Genomic DNA, 18,003 nt, shown 5'->3' with positions numbered 1-18,003 from the left:
GCAGCTTCTCTTCCTCTCTGTGGATTAATCAGCTCCACGGAGGCGTGAGGAGAGTGGACACCAGGGCCACTTGTCCTCAAGGAATGTGCTGGAAGAAAAGACAGGGATCCATGCCTGTAAGGGTGCTCTTAGTGGATTGCAAAGCCTGGTTCAGCCATCACCTAACTGCTTTCCATCAGGATCAGGTGGTGGCTGGCTGAAATCACGTCCAGAATTAGCAGAGGGCCTTAAGATACCTCTGTGATGAGCCTAATTCCAGACTCTGCTTTAATGGAGCAACCTGGTGCTGGAGGTGAAAGTTCTGGAATGTGGACCCAGAATCCACAGTGAACTTTCTTCTTTCTGGGCTATTTTCCTTGGTGTTGAATGGCAGCTTTTCTAGGGTTGAAGTTGTCATTGAGGTTTTCCCGATCTTTAATTTTGTAATGTTCATTAGCATGGTTCCTGTCAAAGAACAGCACGTTCCCTCCCTGTGCTCGCTGTCTCCCTGGTTAATAACCCTTTGCTGCTTTGGCTTTTTTGGAAAAAGATACAGGAGCTTTGGGAACGACTCCTGGTATAACAGACAGACATCAGCATTGCCAGACAGATCTGAAAAGCAGCGTTAATTCAAAGGGAAATGACTCAGAAGGCCCAGGGTACACGTTGGGGAGCATTGATCCAACCTGTCTCAAACCATGGCAGTGCCTGTATGTTCCTCCAGCTGCAGAGAGGTGCTCTGAACCCAGATGGTTGCTTTTCCTTTCAGGAATGGCCTGTAACAGCAGCTTCCTGCTCCTCCCTTCTTTCCCTGAGGTTCTGCTTTGAAGATGTCCCTTCCTGAGGCTCGTGGTGCAGTGAAAAGGCATTGTCAGGGTTGGGCAGTGCAGGAGAAGACCTGCAGTGCAAGAGGCAGGTGGAGGAGGCGCATGCTGTGCTTTGGCTGGGCTTGGCTGGGAGGTAGTCCTGGTTTCTGAGCATCTGTTCTGTCCTGAAGCCCCCACCATCTTTCTCAGCTAGGTTTTATCAGCTCTGAAGAACTGAACAAGGGCTCCAAACTGAGGTTTGAAGTGAGCAAGGACAACCATTGCAAGACCACAGGGCAGATTCCTGCCTTAAGAGAGGTGGAGCAGGTGCTGGCATTGCACCCCAGACGCTTGGCCCAGAGCCTGTGGTTATTTCCTGGAGTTTGGGAGCCTCAGAACAGGGAACTGGCTGTGTCCACTGTGTGGTTTCAGTTAATCTGGATTTAGTTCTGGGGAGATCAGGATTGCTGTGTGAGTTTGGCAGTCAAGGAAAAGGAAGCAAGAGGCACCATCGTGATGTCCTAAATCTTGGTAGGTCTTCAGCTTACGTGCCCTGGCCTTGACCATTTCAGGGTGCCCTTTCCACTGCCTGTGAAGGCACAGCTGGCCCAGAAACATTCCAGCCACTCTTATCCAGAGCAGAGGGCTCAGCCCTGCAAAACCAAGATGTCTGTCTGCAGAACTTCCAGAAACTCAGCTCTGGCCTGCCGTGGCCTGTGGACCTGCTGCCTTGTCACACCAGACTGGTGCTGAGGAGTAGAAAGCCCCTGCTTTGTGACAGCCTGGATGGAGTGGCAGTGAGGTGTGAAGAGTGCTGTGTCCTGGGACCTGCCTCCTGTGGTGTACCCACCCCATGGGCAGTGTTTGGTGAGCACCAATGTGTGTGCAACATGTTCTGCTCTGGAAAGGGAAGATGCCACAGCTGGAGACCGTCCTTGGAAGAGCATCCATGTTGCTATTGCCAGTGTGAATGCTCCACCTCATCTTTGTTCTTCAGGGCTACAGGTTTTCCCCAAGGACAAACTCTCCTGTGGTTTATCTTTGCTTTCCAAGTGTCAGAAACCACTTTTGAGGCCTTGAGGCTCACAGCAGCCAGCAGAGCACACCATGCTGGGGTTGGTTGTGTCAGCTGGTGCAAAGTCTGACACTGTGGGCTTGTCCCTGCAATTCTGTCGTGGTGTGTTGGTGGGCAGGTGTTGTCCCGTGTCAAGAGGGTCTTGCACAGCCATGGGGCAGTCTCATGTTCTGGCCTGTGAAGCCCAAGCCCACAATACAAAGAAGGTAGTGAGAAGGTCACCTGCCTGGCTCATGTCTCCAGTGCTGGCTTTACCCAGGTTGTGGTCTTTGCTGATTCCTTGGTTGGAAATGAAAGTATCTCCTGCATCACTCCACGCTCAGTCCAGGATGATACTCAGCCTCTCACTTCTCTGTCCCCCCACCATTGCCCCCCCGGGCATTTCAGATGTGGCAGCTCTGCTGATGGGCAGAGCCTCATCTGGAGGGTGTCACATCATGTGCTGCAGGTTCTCCTGCTGGGAGGTGACTCTTGCATGAAGAGTGTCTTGTGTTGGAATAAAGTGCCTTTCAGCAGCCTGGCTGGCACAACAGTCCTTCATGGGCTCAGAGGAAATGCGCCTGGAGGTGATTTAATGTTGCTGGTGCAGTGTGAACAGCTGGCTTCCGAGGAGTTCAGCTCTCCATGGGTGTTCAAACAGCAAAGGCCAATCCTCACAGCCCTTGGGAATACGGGGAGAATAAGAGTTTATGGGGAAACTGAGGCATGGAGGTTTTAGCTCACAGGTGAGGCTATGCTCCGGCCAGGTTCCCAGCCCTGGAAATGGCTTTGGCCTGTCCCTCTTGGCCTCTGCTGCAGTGCATCCCTCTTTCTAGTCATCAGTGCTGGTTTTTGGGTTGCCCTTCCCTGGGCACCTCTCCCTCTCCCTCACTGTGGTGCTGGAGTCCCTCGTGCCCCAGTCGCTGAGGAGCTCTCCTCTCACTTGGCTGCAGAAATGGGCTCAGCATCCCAGAAATTCAGGCTTTTGTGCGGGAGCCAATAGTCACACAAGCTCCATCCAGAAACCATCATCATCGGCTGCTTGCTTTTTCTTGGTTTCTTTGAACTACAGCTCCCAGGATGCCTGAAGATATGCAGACATCCTGAAGACAGTGGTTTCCCATAAACTTCTGGGGTTTCATGCTTTGCAAGCAGGAATGTTTTTATTGCGTCGCAAATCCCTTCAAGTCCCTCAAACCTCCATGGCAGCCGCGGGGGCCAGAGTCAGCTCTGGGGGAGGCGTGCCAAGGGCTTTTCTCTCCTGCATTTTTCTCCTTCTTGCAAGAGGGACCTTTGTAACTCCTTGTCATGCATTTTCGAGAGAAATTTTGGACTGGGAGGAAGTTTGAAAAATCCACGGTTTGACTGTAGGGATGTGTTTCCTATTCTCCTGGTTCCCATTATTTCAAGGGCTGCTAAGCAGTGTCCTGCATCCCCATGCATGCTGAAGTGCCTTGGGCAAGGTGGGGAGGGGTTTTCACTGAACTGGGAAGAACCAGGACACAAGATGCAGATTCCTGCACCAGTGCAATGAGCCCAGGAGACTGGGGTTTAATTCCTGATGTGCTCACAAGTCCTGAGGGAAAACCAGAGAGGGACGTTTTTGTTTAGCATGGACAGATGTGGTTGGAACTGCAGCCTGGAGGGTCTCCACCTCCCAGCTCCCAGCCAGATCTACCCAGGGGCCAGGGCACAAGTTCCACAGCTGCCCCCACAGCTCTGCATCTTCCTGCAGCCTGGGACCAGGAGATGCTGGCAGCGAAGTGGGCTCTGTGGCGTGGACCAGCTGTCCCTAATAATCACTTACTCTCGGTAGGAGAGGAACCGCAGAGGGCAGAATAGTGCTGTGGTAACACGGTGGCATTTTATGGTCGTGTTCTTCTGACCATTAAAATACTTCAATGAATTTTTCTTGTTTGGTGCTGGTGAACACCAGTGTTGCTTCTTATAATCTATCTGGTGGTATTTTGCTATTCTCCTTTTTCTCTTTGGTTGCCCAGGACCCTCTATAGGTTGGGATTTAATAGATCTTAATTTCTTTGATAGGTCTTTACCGCTTGGAGGAACTTTGTGAGTGAAACACAGAGGTACTGGGTTCCCTTGGGCCCCAACTACCCAGATCTTGCAGAGGCAGCAGAGCCATAGCTCAGGCTGTGTGTGCTGCGGGATCAAGGAGTGGTTGGGGTTGGAAGATGCTTCTGGAGGTCATTTGGTCCAACTGTGCTAGAGCACAGCTTCACCTACAGCAGGTTGCACAGGATCGTGCCCAGGTGTGGTGAATATCTGGGGAAGGAGACTCCCCAGCCCCTCTGGGCAGCCTGTTCCAGTGTTTCATCACCCAAAGGGACAGGTCCTGGCCCTGCTTTGTACTGTTCCTGAGCACTGACGCCAGTGGGATGCTGAGGGGTCCATTTCTTCCGTTTCTGGGTGGCTGTCCTGGTGCCTCTGGGGTCTGGGCTCGTTCTCTGTCACCCTTCTCCCATCCTTCACCCTCCCCCAGGATCATGCAAGCACACCTGGACACACGAGTGCATCAGTGCGCCCCAGCACAGCCAGCTGCCGTCACCTGCCTGTCCCGATGGCGGGCGCTGCTGGCGGGCGGTGAGGTCTGCTGGAGGAGAAGGGTGCCAGCCAGGAGCTGAAACCATGGAGGTTCTGAGGCCAGCTCGCCTTAACCACATCACTGCTCTCTGCTCTTGGAAGGGCCCAGCTGCCCGGCAGCCCAGAATAACAAGCTTTTCCATTCCTGCGCGCAGCGTGGGACGCGGGGCCATGGAAAACAAGAGGCGGCTCCAGCGCCAGGGCTGTGCACAGACTAAACAATGGCACATCCCCCCGGGCGTCTGTCCCTGCATGGGGAGCAGGCTGCAGCCACAGACCGGGGTGGCTGGGGCACCACAAGGATGCCAGCACGATGTGGTGCTGCCTCACCATGTGTGGGCTCAGCTGGCAGGAGTGGAGGGAGGTGAAGGTCTCAGGAGGTCTGAGCCCCATCAGGAACCTTCTCACCCACCCCTGCTGATTGCACATGAACAAAGAAATTGGTTGGATTTCCTTCTTTTCTTTATTTTCCCTGGTATCTTTTTAATTAGGATAAAAGCTGTAATTTGTAGTAGGAGAATTCTGAAAACCTGGCTCCTGGCAAGACAGGAGCAAGTCTGCACGTTCCTCTGACTTGGCACATGGACAATCCATCATGTTCACACAGCCTGCTTGGAAGAGCCCAAGTGCTCCATCCTGCTGCTCAGGAAGGAGTGATAGATATCTTCATTAAAAACAATCACAGAGGGAAATGATAGAATTCTTAAAAACAAGCAAAGTGATGAGGATTTTGCCCAGGGGAAGGGATTTTTGACCATGTTATTTTGTAGGTTTTATTTATTTGTTGTCTGTATATGGATGGATTTTTGGGTTTAAAGTAGACTGTTAATTTTGAGAGTGAAGCACACTGGGATGTGCCAGTCATGAAATGGTTCTTTCCAATGATCTGTTTCATGGTTGGGAGTCAGAAAAAGATCTTTGCTTACCTGCAATCATAGGATCATGGAATGGTTTGTACTGAAATGGACCTTAAAGTTCATCTCATTCCACCCCCTGCCATGGGCTGGGACACCTCTCACCATCCCAGGTTGCTCCAAGCCCTGTCCAACCTGTCTGGAACACTTCCAGGGATCCAGGGGCAGCCACAGCTTCTCTGGGCACCCTGTGCCAGGGCCTGCCCACCCTCCCAGGGAACAATTCCTTCCCAATATCCCATCCATCCCTGCCCTCTGGCAGTGGAAGCCATTCCCTGTGTCCTGTCCCTCCATCCCTTGTCCCAAGTCCCTCTGCAGCTCTCCTGGAGCCCCTTTAGGCTCTGGCAGGGGCTCTGAGGTGTCCCTGGAGCCTTCTCCTCTCCAGGTGAGCACCCCCAGCTCTCCCTGGATCTGGGGATGGATTCACTTGCAGCAGCTCCACGACATTCCTGGGCTAGGGCTGGAGGCAGCTCTGCAGGTGGGGTCTCACCTGAGAGGGACAGAATCCCCCCCTCCCCTGCTGCCCACACTGGGGCTCAGCCCAGCCCAGGGGGGTTCTGGGTGCTCATGGCCAGGGCATCTCCAGCTCTCAGCCAGTGGCACCCCCAAATCCTTCTCTTCTTTTCAGCCGTCTTACATTTACATGTTACAAATGGCAACAACAGGCTCTTGATGTGACAATGGCACAGGTGTGCAGATCCCAGTCTAAATATTGCTTATAATCTGGAGAGAAAACTTCCTGATCACCTTGCATTGTCTTCAGGATTCCACCTCTTCCAAGGTCCTGTAGCCCCTTTTTAGATCACATTCATACCCCTGGGCTCTCAGCAGCACATTCTGCTGCTTCCTTGCTTTGTCCACCCTTGGGATGCTTCCTGTGGGGATGGGTTTCCAGCTGGAAGGTGTCTGCTCAGGGGGCAGATGATACTGGTGCAGATCCAGTCCTCCCAGTGGCACAGGCATGCTGGGGTGCAGAATGACTCACCAGGCTGTGGCACATGTACCCAGCATCTCTGTCACAACACAGATGTTGGTCAGAGAGGGACAGTGGTTATTGTCAAAATGCAAATGAGTAAAATTATTGTTTTGAGAGACAATTTTTAGGGGAAGGACATGCAAATTTACCTTCCATTCAGATTGTGCATTAGTATTAAAATGCAAAGTTTGAAAGCCAAAACAAAGGAACATTTTAATTTGGGACTCATCAGATGGTTCCTTCTGCTCGGATTAGCATCACATACTTTGCATCAAATGCTCTAAGTTTGACCAAACTCTGTTTTTCAAAGAAAACAAAAAGATGTTCTAAAAATGCCAGCCATTTCCAGGGATTCTGGCTGTCAGCTGTCCTTAAGTAACAGGCCTGGTGCTGAGCACTGGACAGGCCGATGGGAACAGGCTTTGTGGAGTTCAAGGGTTGGGTTGTGCGCTTGTAGGATGTGTGGTTGGGTTCCCTCCTGGATGCTGCTTTAATCTGGCTTCTAAATAGCTTAGAAAAGATTGGATGTTAAGGAAAATTTCTTCACTGGAAGAAATGGAAGAGTCCTCAGGCATTGGAAGGGTGGTCAGGCATTGGAAAAGGCTGCCCCAGGGCAGGGGTGGAGTCACTGTCCTCAGAAGGATTTAAAAATGGTGTAGATGTGTCAGCTGGGGACATGGTTCAGTGGTTGCCTTGGCACTGCTTGGGGAATGGCTGGATTTGATGATTTGAGAGGACTTTTCCAACCTTAACAATTCCATGAAAAGCTGGTCCAGGGTTCTGCTCTGGGGCACAGGACCCCACAGGTCTGGTGGGACCTAGGGCTGACCTGGAGGCTGCGGACAGCCTTCACCACCGGGGGAAGGAGTGGGTGCAGGGTCAGGAGCTGCCTGCAGATGACTGAGGGAGGCTGTGCTGGGTTGTGTTTCTCTCCTTGGCTTTCCATATAAACACCCTCCAAATAAAACTTGCCTTTCCACAGCACTCGGAAGCAGCTGTGCTGCTTATTTAAACACACCGTGAGGTATCTCCGTCCTGCTCCCCCTGCTTCCCTTCTCCTTCTTCCTTGGAATACCGACCTACCTCGTGTTGCAGACCAGAAATAGAGACTGGCCACTGACTTGCTAATTGTAATGCAGCCTGATAATGCCAGCTATAATTAGATCAAGGTATCCAAGTGCTTTTGCTGGCAGACGTTTCTGTGACCCTGTTATCATACTTTAAATAGAGGATCCCGTCTGCTCTGCCTGGCTTCTGGCTGCAGAGCCAGGTCCTGCAGAGTCCAGCTTGGTCCTTCCCAGGGAAGCCAGCCCAGCATCAGTCCTGGTGCCTGCATCTGCTCGGCTTGTGAAGAGCCACAGGGCTCACTGACAGGCATTAAACACTGATTATGTCCCCCAAAAGCTGGCAAATGTCAGCGACCACTGAGACTTTTGTTGTTATAAAAATCCCTTTCCCAAGTCCCCAGTGAGCACAGCTGCGTTGGCCAATGAAAGGGGCTGCCCTGGGCTGTGGTTTTCAAGGGGTTGCTCCAAATGTGTGACCCATCTTTCCTTTACTGTTTTAGGGTAATCAGAGCAATGGCTCATATTGTGGTGAGCTGTGGCAAGGGGAGGAATGGCTCGGGGTCTCAGGATCAACTTACCTAGAGCTGCAGCCTCTTATCCCAGGGCTGTAAGACATCTCTCCTTGTTCCCTTTTGATGACCCCTCTACATTCTTTCTTCACCCTCTCATGCAAATCCTGTCACTCTTTCCCCATCTGCAGCATCCCCAGGGTCCCCTCCCTGGCCTTGGGAAGCCTCTGGCTGCTGCCCAGCTGTCCTGCCCTTGAGCACCCTCCTTGCTGGATCAGAACTGGCATCCCCAGCTCTGCTGGATCCCACCAGACAGGATGCTTTGGGTGTGAAGCTGCATCCTCAGCAGGTGGGTGAGCCAGAGTCCTCACAGGGCTCATTCCCTCAGCAGTACCTGAGCCTTTGGCTCCTTCTCTGCAGCACCACCCAACCCTGGCACCTCATGCAGATCCCCAGCCCTCTGGGATAACTCATGGAAAAGTTTGGTTGGGTGGATATGCCCAAATTCATCACTTGTTCTCAGTGTGGCTGCCCACAGCTGCTCTGACATGCTGTCTGATCTGTCCTGATGTGTCAGGGAGGGAACTGAGACCCCCTTGAACCCAGTGTGCCCTGAGGGGGGAGAGGTTTCCCAATGTCATATCCTGCAGGCAGGCCTGGGGCTGTCACAGCAGCAGAGCTCACCAGCTAATCATGGCTGAATCAGCCTGAGAAGTGGGACACTGAAATCCCAAAGGAAAACCAAGGACTTGGAGAAACTGGGTAAGCCAATGCCCCATCCTTTGGGAAGGAGCCAAACTTCCTGAGATGTCTGCTGCCTTGCTAACCCAGCTGAGCTCCTGTGCTGTCCCTGGGGAAGGCACTTCACTGCTGTGTTCTGGCAGGACAACATCCTAGATTCCCATTTCATAGAATCCTAGAAATCATGGAATGGTTTGGGTTGGAAGGGATCTTTGTGATAATCTTGTTCGACCCCTCTGCCATGGCAGGGACACCTCCCACTATCCCAGGGTTGTTCCAAGCCCCATCCAGTCTGGCCTTGGACACTTCCAGGGATCCAGGGACAGCCACAGCTTCTCTGGGCACCCTGTGCCAGGGCCTCACCACACTATAAACAAAGAATTTCTTCCAAACATCTAATCTAACTCTTGCCTCTTTTACTTTAAAATTGTTTCTCCTTGTCCTATCACTATAAAAATTATTCAAGTAAAAGAGCTTGCTGCCTGTTTTTCAGTCCTGGGCAGTACCTGGGAGTGGGGGGTGAGTGGGGGTCGAGCCTCCAGAGGTGCAGCAGAAGGGCAGTGTCCCATACAGACATGGGAGTTCATCAGCAGAAGCCCTGGGTGGGTGACCCTCGCAGGCAGCACTGGCCATGTGCAATCAGCATCTGTCCCCAAGCTAAGGAAACACTTGGGGGATCCTCAGGCAGGGTCCTCAGCACTTCTCAGCTCACCTGGAATTAAGGTTTGGGCTTGGGAAGTCCCTGTGGGCAATGTCCTGTGTCAGTCCCCAAAGCAGTGAGGAAGAGCTCAGCCCGTTGTTTGAGTGCCCCAGCCATGGGCACTGCTCACAGATTTGGGAGATTGAGTAGGAGGAATGTCAGCACAGTGGAACATGTGGCTGTCTGCAGCTCACCAGATTGCCTGCTTGGTCACCCAGGAGTCCATGAAGGTTGGAGCCCAGTGCCCCAAAGCACTTTTTCAGTGCTGAGGGCAGGGGCAGGACAGCCTTGGCAGCATGGGGGTCTTGGGGCTGCTTCCTCCTGCACAGCTCACCAGGGGACCCCAGAGATTTTGGTGGGACTCAGAGTAGTATTCAGCATCTGCTTTCTCCTCTTCTCAGTATGAACAAGCAGTGAGGCAGGGCCATGCAGGGTGACAGGAGCTCATGGGGTGCCAGCAGGGTTTGGTGACATGTCACTGCATCAGGAGTGTTGCAGCAAACCCAGAGCAAGTGGAGGTGAGGCATCGCTGCCTTCTGCCTGGTAGTGCCTCCAGAGCTGAGCCTGGTGTTCCTCACCTGAGCCTGATCCCACTCAGCTGAGCCTGGTTCTCCTTGGCTGAGCCCTGTCTCCCTCGTCCGAGCCCAGTACCCCCATCCCAGCCCAGTACCCCCATCTGATCCCAGTACCCCCATCCCAGCCCAGTACCCCCATCTGATCCCAGTACCCCCATCCCAGCCCAGTACCCCCATCCCAGCCCAGTACCCCCATCTGATCCCAGTACCCCCATCTGAGCCTGCACATGCTCCTGGTTATGTAAAGCCACGGCAAGCGCAACCAGGAGATTCTTCAGTGTCGGAATCTGAGTCACATGGGGCTGTTTTATTTCCCCCTCTGCTAATCTCGTTTCTATAGAAACAAGATTGGGAGGAAAAAAAAAAAAAAAAAAAAAAAGAAAAGAGAAAAAGAGCCAAGCAGAGAGCAAATGAGAAACCTGAGGTGATGGGTGAGGGAACTGGAGGTGGCAGCTGAGGAGTTCAGGCAACGTGGATGGGAGAAGGGGACCCCATTCAGGATGGGAGTGTGCATAGAGGGGACAGGGACTCCCCTGAAGAGATGCTCTGGGATGAGCTACTGCTCTGGCAGTGGGTGAGCCGAGCACCAGGAGCGAAGGGAGCAGAGGCTGTGCAGGTGAGTGAGCATCGCTGGCGGGCATCTGTCCCTGTCCCTGTAGGGCACAGCTGGCCACGGCTCACTGGGCTCCTGGCCCTGGCTGCTGCTTTGGAGACACTCTTGTGACTAGGACCACGGTCAGTGGGAAGCGAGTGGGGCTTGCTGGAGCGGTGTGCGCAGCCAGCGCTCGCCTGGAGGCTGACTGCGTGTTCGTGGCCATCAGGCTGTCCTTTCCAAACCCTCTCTCCCCCACAAGACTGCTCCCTGCTTGGGAAGAACCTTTCCAGCTTTGGTTATTTTCCCTCTATTTTATCCTGACTGTACCTGTGCAAATAAGGCGCTGACAGCAGCCACAGCCCGCAGCTGCAGGGAGTGCGGGGCTGTTGCTCCCAGCACTGCCCACCCCGGGCACAGCCGCCTTCCCCAGACCGGCTGCAGCCCGGATGCCCGTGGGAATAAGCCCAGCTCAAAGCTGTTTGTGCAGGGGCTGCTCCCCAAGGAGGCAGGACCAGCTGAAACACTGCTTGTTTGCCTGGGGTGCCTGCAGCCCATGGCTCATCCCGGGACTGTTGCCTGTGCTGATGGAAGAGGCTGTGAGCTCCCTGCCCACATCTGGGTTAGTTCAGAGCCACAGGCACGTGCTGGCTCCCGAGTCTCACACTAAGGAGTGTGCAACAAGTGGGAGGTTTTCCTGCCTGGATGTGATACCTTGTGGGATGGATGGCTGGTGTGCCATGTGTGCCATGAGGGCTTTGGCTGGGTGCGTTGGTGGAGCAGAGGTGTTGCTGGTGCTGGTCATCCTGTGCCGGTGCCTGGGCTGGCACTCTCGTGACCTCGGTCACCACCTCACCTCACAGCTCGGTGCGGCTGTGCCTGGTGGCTCCTGGTTTCCCTGCAGCTCTGGCCATGGCAGAGCGGTGCTGTGCCAGCAGGGGCTGAGGCACCGTGGCTCCTGCGGGCTCACCCCGGCGGCTGCAGACTGCCGAAAGGCTTTTAGCGGAGGGAGGGATGCGGAGCCGAGGGATCGGGATTTTGCTTGTCATCACTTCCCAGTTGTGGTGTGGGGAATGTGGTGGTGATTGCGAACCCCCGGCCGGATTCACGCCTGCGTGTGGCGGGTGAAGCCGGAGGGATGAATTCCGTGCCCTTGTATTTCTGTACTGAGCTTTGGGAAATGTCACTGCTCATCCGCCTGCCTGGCCAGCGAGGGGGTGGAGGGAGGCGCTTCAGCCCCTTGTCCTCATCCCAGGGCAGCTGAGGGATTTGTGAGCTGGGGTGCCGTGTCTGGTGCCGGCTCAGTGAGCTGCCGGAGGCACAGGCAGGATGGGGACAGGCTGCCAGCCCACCATGTTCATGCTCTACCTCCCTTCCCACTGCCTTGGCAGGCTGGGGGCTTTATCGGTCACCCCTGTGGGGTTGGGCTCCCAGAAAACCTGTGGGGCGAAGGCGTGGGAACAGATTGGTGTCACACAGTGCATTGGGGCAGCAGGAGCTGTGCCCTGTGCTTTGCTGGACTCTTCCTCCTTGGCCAGGCTGGGGTCCGAGTGCTGCTCTGGGCACTCTGCTCATCCTGGTTGGACGCTCCCGGGCTCTCAGCACTGTCCCTGTCTCCATTTAGCAGCAGCCTCTGCCTGTCCCTGTTCAGGGTGCTGGGTGCCATGGCTGATGCCAGGGGGGAGTTTGCCATGCCAGACCCTGCCCCTCCCCGTGCCTGAAGCAGTGGGCTTAGGGGGGACATGGCACATGGAGGCTGTGCATCGCTGTGCCACAGTGGTGGTCCTGCCCTCTGGGAATGCCAGCCCTGTTCTGCCCAGACCTTTGGAGGGAAGGGCTGAGGACGGATATCGCTGCAAGAGCCTTCAGCACTGATAATTATTTCTGGGAAAAGATGCCGTGTTCTGACTTAAATGCTGACATGGGACTCTGAACACGTGTAATCTGGCTGACAGATGGCAAGTCATAGAGGTGTGATTTATGATACAGCACAGTAGCTGAACAACCTCCTCTGGTTGTCAGGAGACAATTCTTCCAGTGCTGCAGTTGATGCTCCAATTGATGGCTTTTTCCACGTGTCACCTTGCTGTGTGGGGACTGCCTCGGCAGGTGCAGCTGTGCAAGCCCTGACTGCTCTGGTGCTGAGCTGCTGCAGAGATGCTGCCTCTGATGGAGGCTGGGCAGGTGAGCCTGGATCCTGCCCAGGTGGGCCTGGGGCAGCACCGTGCAGTGGCAGGGCTGGGGGAGCAGTGCTGGCCTCGGCTCCGTGCCATGGCTGGGATGAAGCTGGCTCAAGATGACAGTGGCACCTGGGACTGCCTGTCCTCCAGACCAGCACTTGTGGGGCTGAGTGTGTGGTCCTGGTGGGAGAAGACACTGAAATCTTGCCCATCAGATAAGCACACAGGGAGAAGGATGCTGGCAACCACAGGGAGTGTCTTACCTGCGTGTCCTCTGTGCCTGTTTCCCTGCTTCTACCTCAAAATCCCTAACATTGATCCTTCTTAAGGGACAGGGACATCTATTATTGTTTGGAAAGCACTTGGGAAGTAACAGTGTGGTCTCAACAGCATCCCCCTCCCTGTGTTAGAGGCTCACCCCCACTGCCACCCACAGAGCCCAGACCCAGCAATACCCAGTGCTGCGGGAGCACCGCAGCCCTGGGAGCACTCTGAGCCCAGGGGACCGGAGCAGCTCAGCACAGGAGCTCAGAGGAGCTGAGCCAGCAGCAGCAGGGCCCTGCTGGGGCGAGGGGCAGCGGCTCGGCTGTGCTCAGGTATGATTCATTCCCCCTTCTGCAGCACGGTTTATGTAAAGCAGCTCTGTATAAATTGCCAGCTGATCTGTAATGTGCTCCTGGCTTCTAATTAGTGATGCTTCTGCTGAAGCTTTGGGGTCTGGCAGAGGTGAGGGAGGCTGGTTCGTGGCTGGATGAGTTGCTGACAGCTCTCAGGGGGGAGGTGTTGGGCTGTCACAGCCATTCCTTTACCTGGGCTGTAGCAGCTGGAGGTGGTGGCTGGTAGGTCTGGGGGCTGAAATCAGCACCCCAGGATTCTTGGTCTACTTCTGACTCGTACGTGGACTAGCTTGTCTGTCCTGCATCAGGCAGATCTGGGCAGCACCTGCCCTGGGCTGGAGAGCATCCATCCCCTGTCTCCCCGTGCCTTCCCCTTGATGCCATGACTCACAGCAAAGCCACATGTTCCTGAGCACCAAGGTGGCTTCTCTAGCCCCACCAGCCCATTCTGCCCCCAGGACTAACTCTCCTTCATTCCTAATCCTGATGACATGTGGCACATTGCCCTGTTTTCGCCCACCAGCTCTTCTTGACAGATGCTGTTGGCTTTATCCAATCTGCAGTGGCTGCTCCTGCCATGCTTGGGCAGGTGGATACATCCAGGTAAAGCTCCTACGTGTGTAATTGTCACCGTGGTGGATATTGAAAGGAGCATGTACCAGCACCACAGAGGCACTTGTCACAGGGGCTGCTGCCTTCCTGCATCTGTGCAGGGCATCTAGGATTTCCCAGCCCCTCTTCCCTGCTGGGGACCAGTTTGGGAGGGGTGGCTGTAATGGCAGGGCAGGATTCTCCAGGCAGTCCCCAGATCTCAGGAGATAAGCACCCCCAGCATCCTTTCAGATGGGGCTGGAGCCCTCATCCCTGCAGGGTGGCAGGAGCTCCTCCTGGGCAGGTGGGAAGAGGCAGGAACTGCCAAATGCCACTGAGGAGGTGCTACAGCAACCAGCAGCACCTGTTCCCACTGCCCAGCCCCATTCCTGGCTCAGCCCTGCTCATCCTGGTGTCCACACCATGCCTGGGGCTGCTGCAGAGCACTGTCAATGCCCACCTCTCACCCCTCCTGAAATGGGATCTTCTCCATTCCAGCTGAGCTTTGACACCAGATCAAAGGAGAGTGAGGTGGTGGGGATGGTGTTGGTGCCAGGCTCTGCTCTACGGGCATCAGGATCATGCCTCTTCCTCCGGCTGTGAGTGGGGGAAAGCTGGGGTTTGGGTTTCTTGTTGGGTTTCTTTTAAGGCAAACCTCATCCTTTACATCAAAGTAGGATTTTTTCTCAAGAATGTAAAGAATGACCCTGGAAGGTCTGAACAACTCTTTGCCGGCGACTGGAGAGACAAGAGCCCTCTCCAGAAAGCTGTCTCCACCCCATCCCCAGCAACAGCAATTCATAAGCTGAAAAATAAATCAGTAACCAGTTAATGAATTTAAGATGTCTGTGTTTAAAATGTATTGGGAAAAAACTGTTAGCTGGTTGGTGCTGGCCTAATTACTGTGAGGAAAGGCAGGGAGCTCTCAGTTCTGAGAAATAGATTTTTTCTCTTTCTTTGGAGGTATTTTGTTTGGTTGAGGGAGAGGAGAGGAGAGGAGAGGAGAGGAGAGGAGAGGAGAGGAGAGGAGAGGAGAGGAGAGGAGAGGAGAGGAGAGGAGAGGAGAGGAGAGGAGAGGAGAGGAGAGGAGAGGAGAGGAGAGGAGAGGAGAGGAGAGGAGAGGAGAGGAGAGGAGAGGAGAGGAGAGGAGAGGAGAGGAGAGGAGAGGAGAGGAGAGGAGAGGCGAGGAGGGAAGAGGAGAGGAGAGGAGAGGAGAGGAGAGGAGAGGAGAGGAGAGGAGAGGAGAGGAGAGGATTTGCTTTAGCAATGTGTGTAGGTTCAAAGTTCCCCCCAGCTCTGTCCCTCATCCCCCTGGGAACTCTGTCAAATCACTCCTGTCTCCTTTGCTGCCCAGCCTGGTGCTGGCTGAGCGTTGGGAGCAGGTTGTGCTGGCACATTAAAGGAGGACAGGAGGCAGTGGATGTGATACTTCTGAGTGTGTGGCAGGGTTGGCACACAGCCTCGGTGCCTGGTCATATGCCCAAGTCTGGGTGTCCCAGCTCCCCAGGCTTGTCCTCCCTTGCTCCTGCAGCAGGGCCAGGCTGTGGTGGCATGTTCAGCCCCAGGCTGGGGATGCCACCCTCGGCACAGGAGCTCTGGGGGTTCTGCATGCCAGAGGGAGGCAGAAGGCTGAGGGTCTCTGTGCCTCCTCAGCCAATCTCAGCCTGTGTGCCTGTGTGCCACTGGGTGTGGAGACAGGGCAGGTGTGCCCTGTGCCAGCAGCTCTCCCCTGGACAGGGCTGGGATGGATTGGAATGTGCAGCACGGTCCTGGAGCCTGCGGATGTGCTTGTCTCAGGGGCTGGGAGCGACACTGGAGCACCCCACCTGCTGGGAAGGGGTTTGGTCAGCACAGACAGGTCCTTCAGTTGAATTTGCTCCCACACATTTCTGTTTCCTCTTCCAAAACCTCTCCCATGTCATGATTTCCATGTCAGTCCTCCTCAGGGAAGCTGTTCTGGTGTTTGGGAGCTCCAGCTGGGAGGCCACAGGAGCTCCAGAGTTTCTCAGAAGGAGTATGTGGCCTTTGATTCAGTCTGCTTTGGTTCTCTTCACCGACGTGTCCCTGGCTGTTTCTCCAGTGTTGGCTGTCACCAGTTGGAGCCTGGGGAGGTGATTTTGCTGCACAGGGAGCAGAACCTGGCTCTCTCAGCCTGCCAGGCTGCAGCTCCAGGTTGGCTGACATGGACCTGTGCTGGTCCTGCTGAGCAATACCAAACCTGCTGCTGTTCTTCCACTTCCCACCCCCAGGACTGGTGCCACGGCTGGGAGCACCCTCCTTTCAGCACCGAGCACCTCCTGGCGTTGTGCCCTGGGTGTGCCACTGGAGCCAGGGCTGAAGTGCCATTAACACCTTTCCTCTCCCCTCCCCAGGTCGGAGAGCAGCCTCGCTAGGTTTGCCCACCGCTTGTCGGTGAAGCAGAAGCAGGAGAAGAGAAGGAAAGCTGAGTATGGCTCAGCCGAGCTGTCTGCCTTCCGGCCCAGGTCTCTGAGCATTGAATGGTAAGAGCTGCAGGACAGGACTGGGGGAAGAGGCTTCTGCCTCTCCAGTCACCCTCCTGTCCCCTTTTCCCGCTGCTGCCATTGTCAAAGCAATGTCCTGTGGGACAACAGTCCTCCAAACCCCTCCACTTGCTGCAGAGCCTCCCCCAAGGTATCAAACCAGAGCATCCTGCAGCTGAAGGTCTGTCAGGGCTCATGTGGGTAATGGGAGTGTTTGCTGAGCTGGGGCACACGAGCACACAGCCTCTGGCAAACCCCACCACTTCCCCCTTCCCCTTCCCCTTCCCCTTCCCCTTCCCCTTCCCCTTCCCCTTCCCCTTCCCCTTCCCCTTCCCCTTCCCCTTCCCCTTCCCCTTCCCCTTCCCCTTCCCCTTCCCCTTCCCCTTCCCCTTCCCCTTCCCCTTCCCCATAGGGCTGGGAGCTGTTGGAGGATGCATCCCCCCTCACTGCCCAGTGCTCCTCCATGGGATCAGCCGGAGCTGGGATCTGCAGTGGGGTGTCCTCAGCTGCTGTGGGAGCTTTGCCATCTGCAGGGACATTTTCAGGGGCTGCCCTCTGTCACCAGGGCCGGAGCGAGCAGTGAGAGGGTCCCGGGCTGTTCCAGCCTGAGCCACCCTGCGGGACACGGTGCTCCCTCCCTCCCTCCCTCCCTCCCTCCCCTCTGCTGCACTGCCTGGAGCCCCTGGTGTGAGCACAGGGCTGAAGGAGCTGTCCCCACTCGAGCAGGGGGTCATTCATCCTGGGCTTCTGAGCTCTGCTGCAGCAGTCTTGGAAGGAGATCATAGCCAGCCATCCCAGCGCTAGAGGTGACCTGCTAAGGATATTTAAAGGACCTGGAAATTGCATTGTGTTCTGCTCCCTTAGATGGATAAAGGAGGGTAAAACTTAAAAAAAAAAAAAAAAAATCTTAGAAATTGCAAGAATGTCAAGTTTGGTGTTCAATTTCCCTGCTTTTTTTTGAGATCTTTCTGGCACTTATTGTGTGTTCTAGCACTTCAGTGTGAGGCTGTGGAACCCTCCTCAAAGGCTTCCTCTATCTGTGAGGTTCCTTGAGCATCAAAGCTCTCCAGGTATTAATGAACCAGACAAAGAATTCAGGATATCTGGGGACAGACTGCTTTCTTCTCCACTTACATAACTTTCTTCCCTTTGCTAAGAGGATGTGATGAGGAAACCTGGTCTGCAATTACTCTCAATCTCCTAAAGAGACAAATATGTGAATTTGTAATGTATCAAATAGAGAAACAACAGCGAGCTCATTAAAAACAATCAGAGCTTGTCTTTATTCATAACAAAGAAGCATGAGAAACCACTAAATCTCTTTCCTCTCTAAATGTGTCTTTGAAGCCCCCAGGTCCCAGTTTAGCCCTGTTGGGGGATATTTGTGGTACATTTTCCCCCACTCCATAGTGTTTTCCTGGGGGAAACCATCTGTCTTGCATTTGGCACACCACCTTGTGCAGCAGCAACTCGCAGCAGTGGTAGACGATGCTCTTTTAGAGGGATTTTGTAAAGCAGTCTGGAAATGAGCTCTGCCTGAGGAGGAACTGCCTTTGCCTTTGGTTTGCCCTGTGCCATTGCACCAGAGCTTGGGGCTGTG

The 18,003-nt window shown here is 54.6% G+C and overlaps 1 protein-coding gene across 11 annotated transcripts in view; it reads left to right on the top strand.

The window, feature by feature from the left end:
• Positions 1-18,003, top strand: part of LOC102110019 (ankyrin repeat and fibronectin type-III domain-containing protein 1-like) — a 245,663-nt gene that overhangs the window by 189,895 nt on the left and 37,765 nt on the right. For 7 of the 11 annotated variants that reach the window (XM_088064291.1, XM_014252470.2, XM_014252469.2 and 4 more), the window contains one exon: positions 16,275-16,403. The exons of 2 other annotated variants lie outside the window; for them this stretch is intronic. In XM_088064291.1, the coding sequence (XP_087920417.1) occupies positions 16,275-16,403 (129 nt within the window). Of the gene's footprint in view, positions 1-10,329; positions 10,539-16,274; positions 16,404-18,003 lie in introns of those variants that run through there. 2 more of the 11 variants (XM_088064295.1, XM_088064297.1) reach the window with 2 other exon arrangements.

Source organism: Pseudopodoces humilis, chromosome 18 (genome assembly GCF_049639895.1).
Source record: "Pseudopodoces humilis isolate 2021_Gansu_Grassland_sample_001 chromosome 18, ASM4963989v1, whole genome shotgun sequence".
Lineage (NCBI taxonomy): Eukaryota > Metazoa > Chordata > Aves > Passeriformes > Paridae > Pseudopodoces > Pseudopodoces humilis.
The sequence above is the reverse complement of the archived record's forward strand: the minus strand, read 5'-3'. Positions and strand labels throughout refer to the sequence as shown.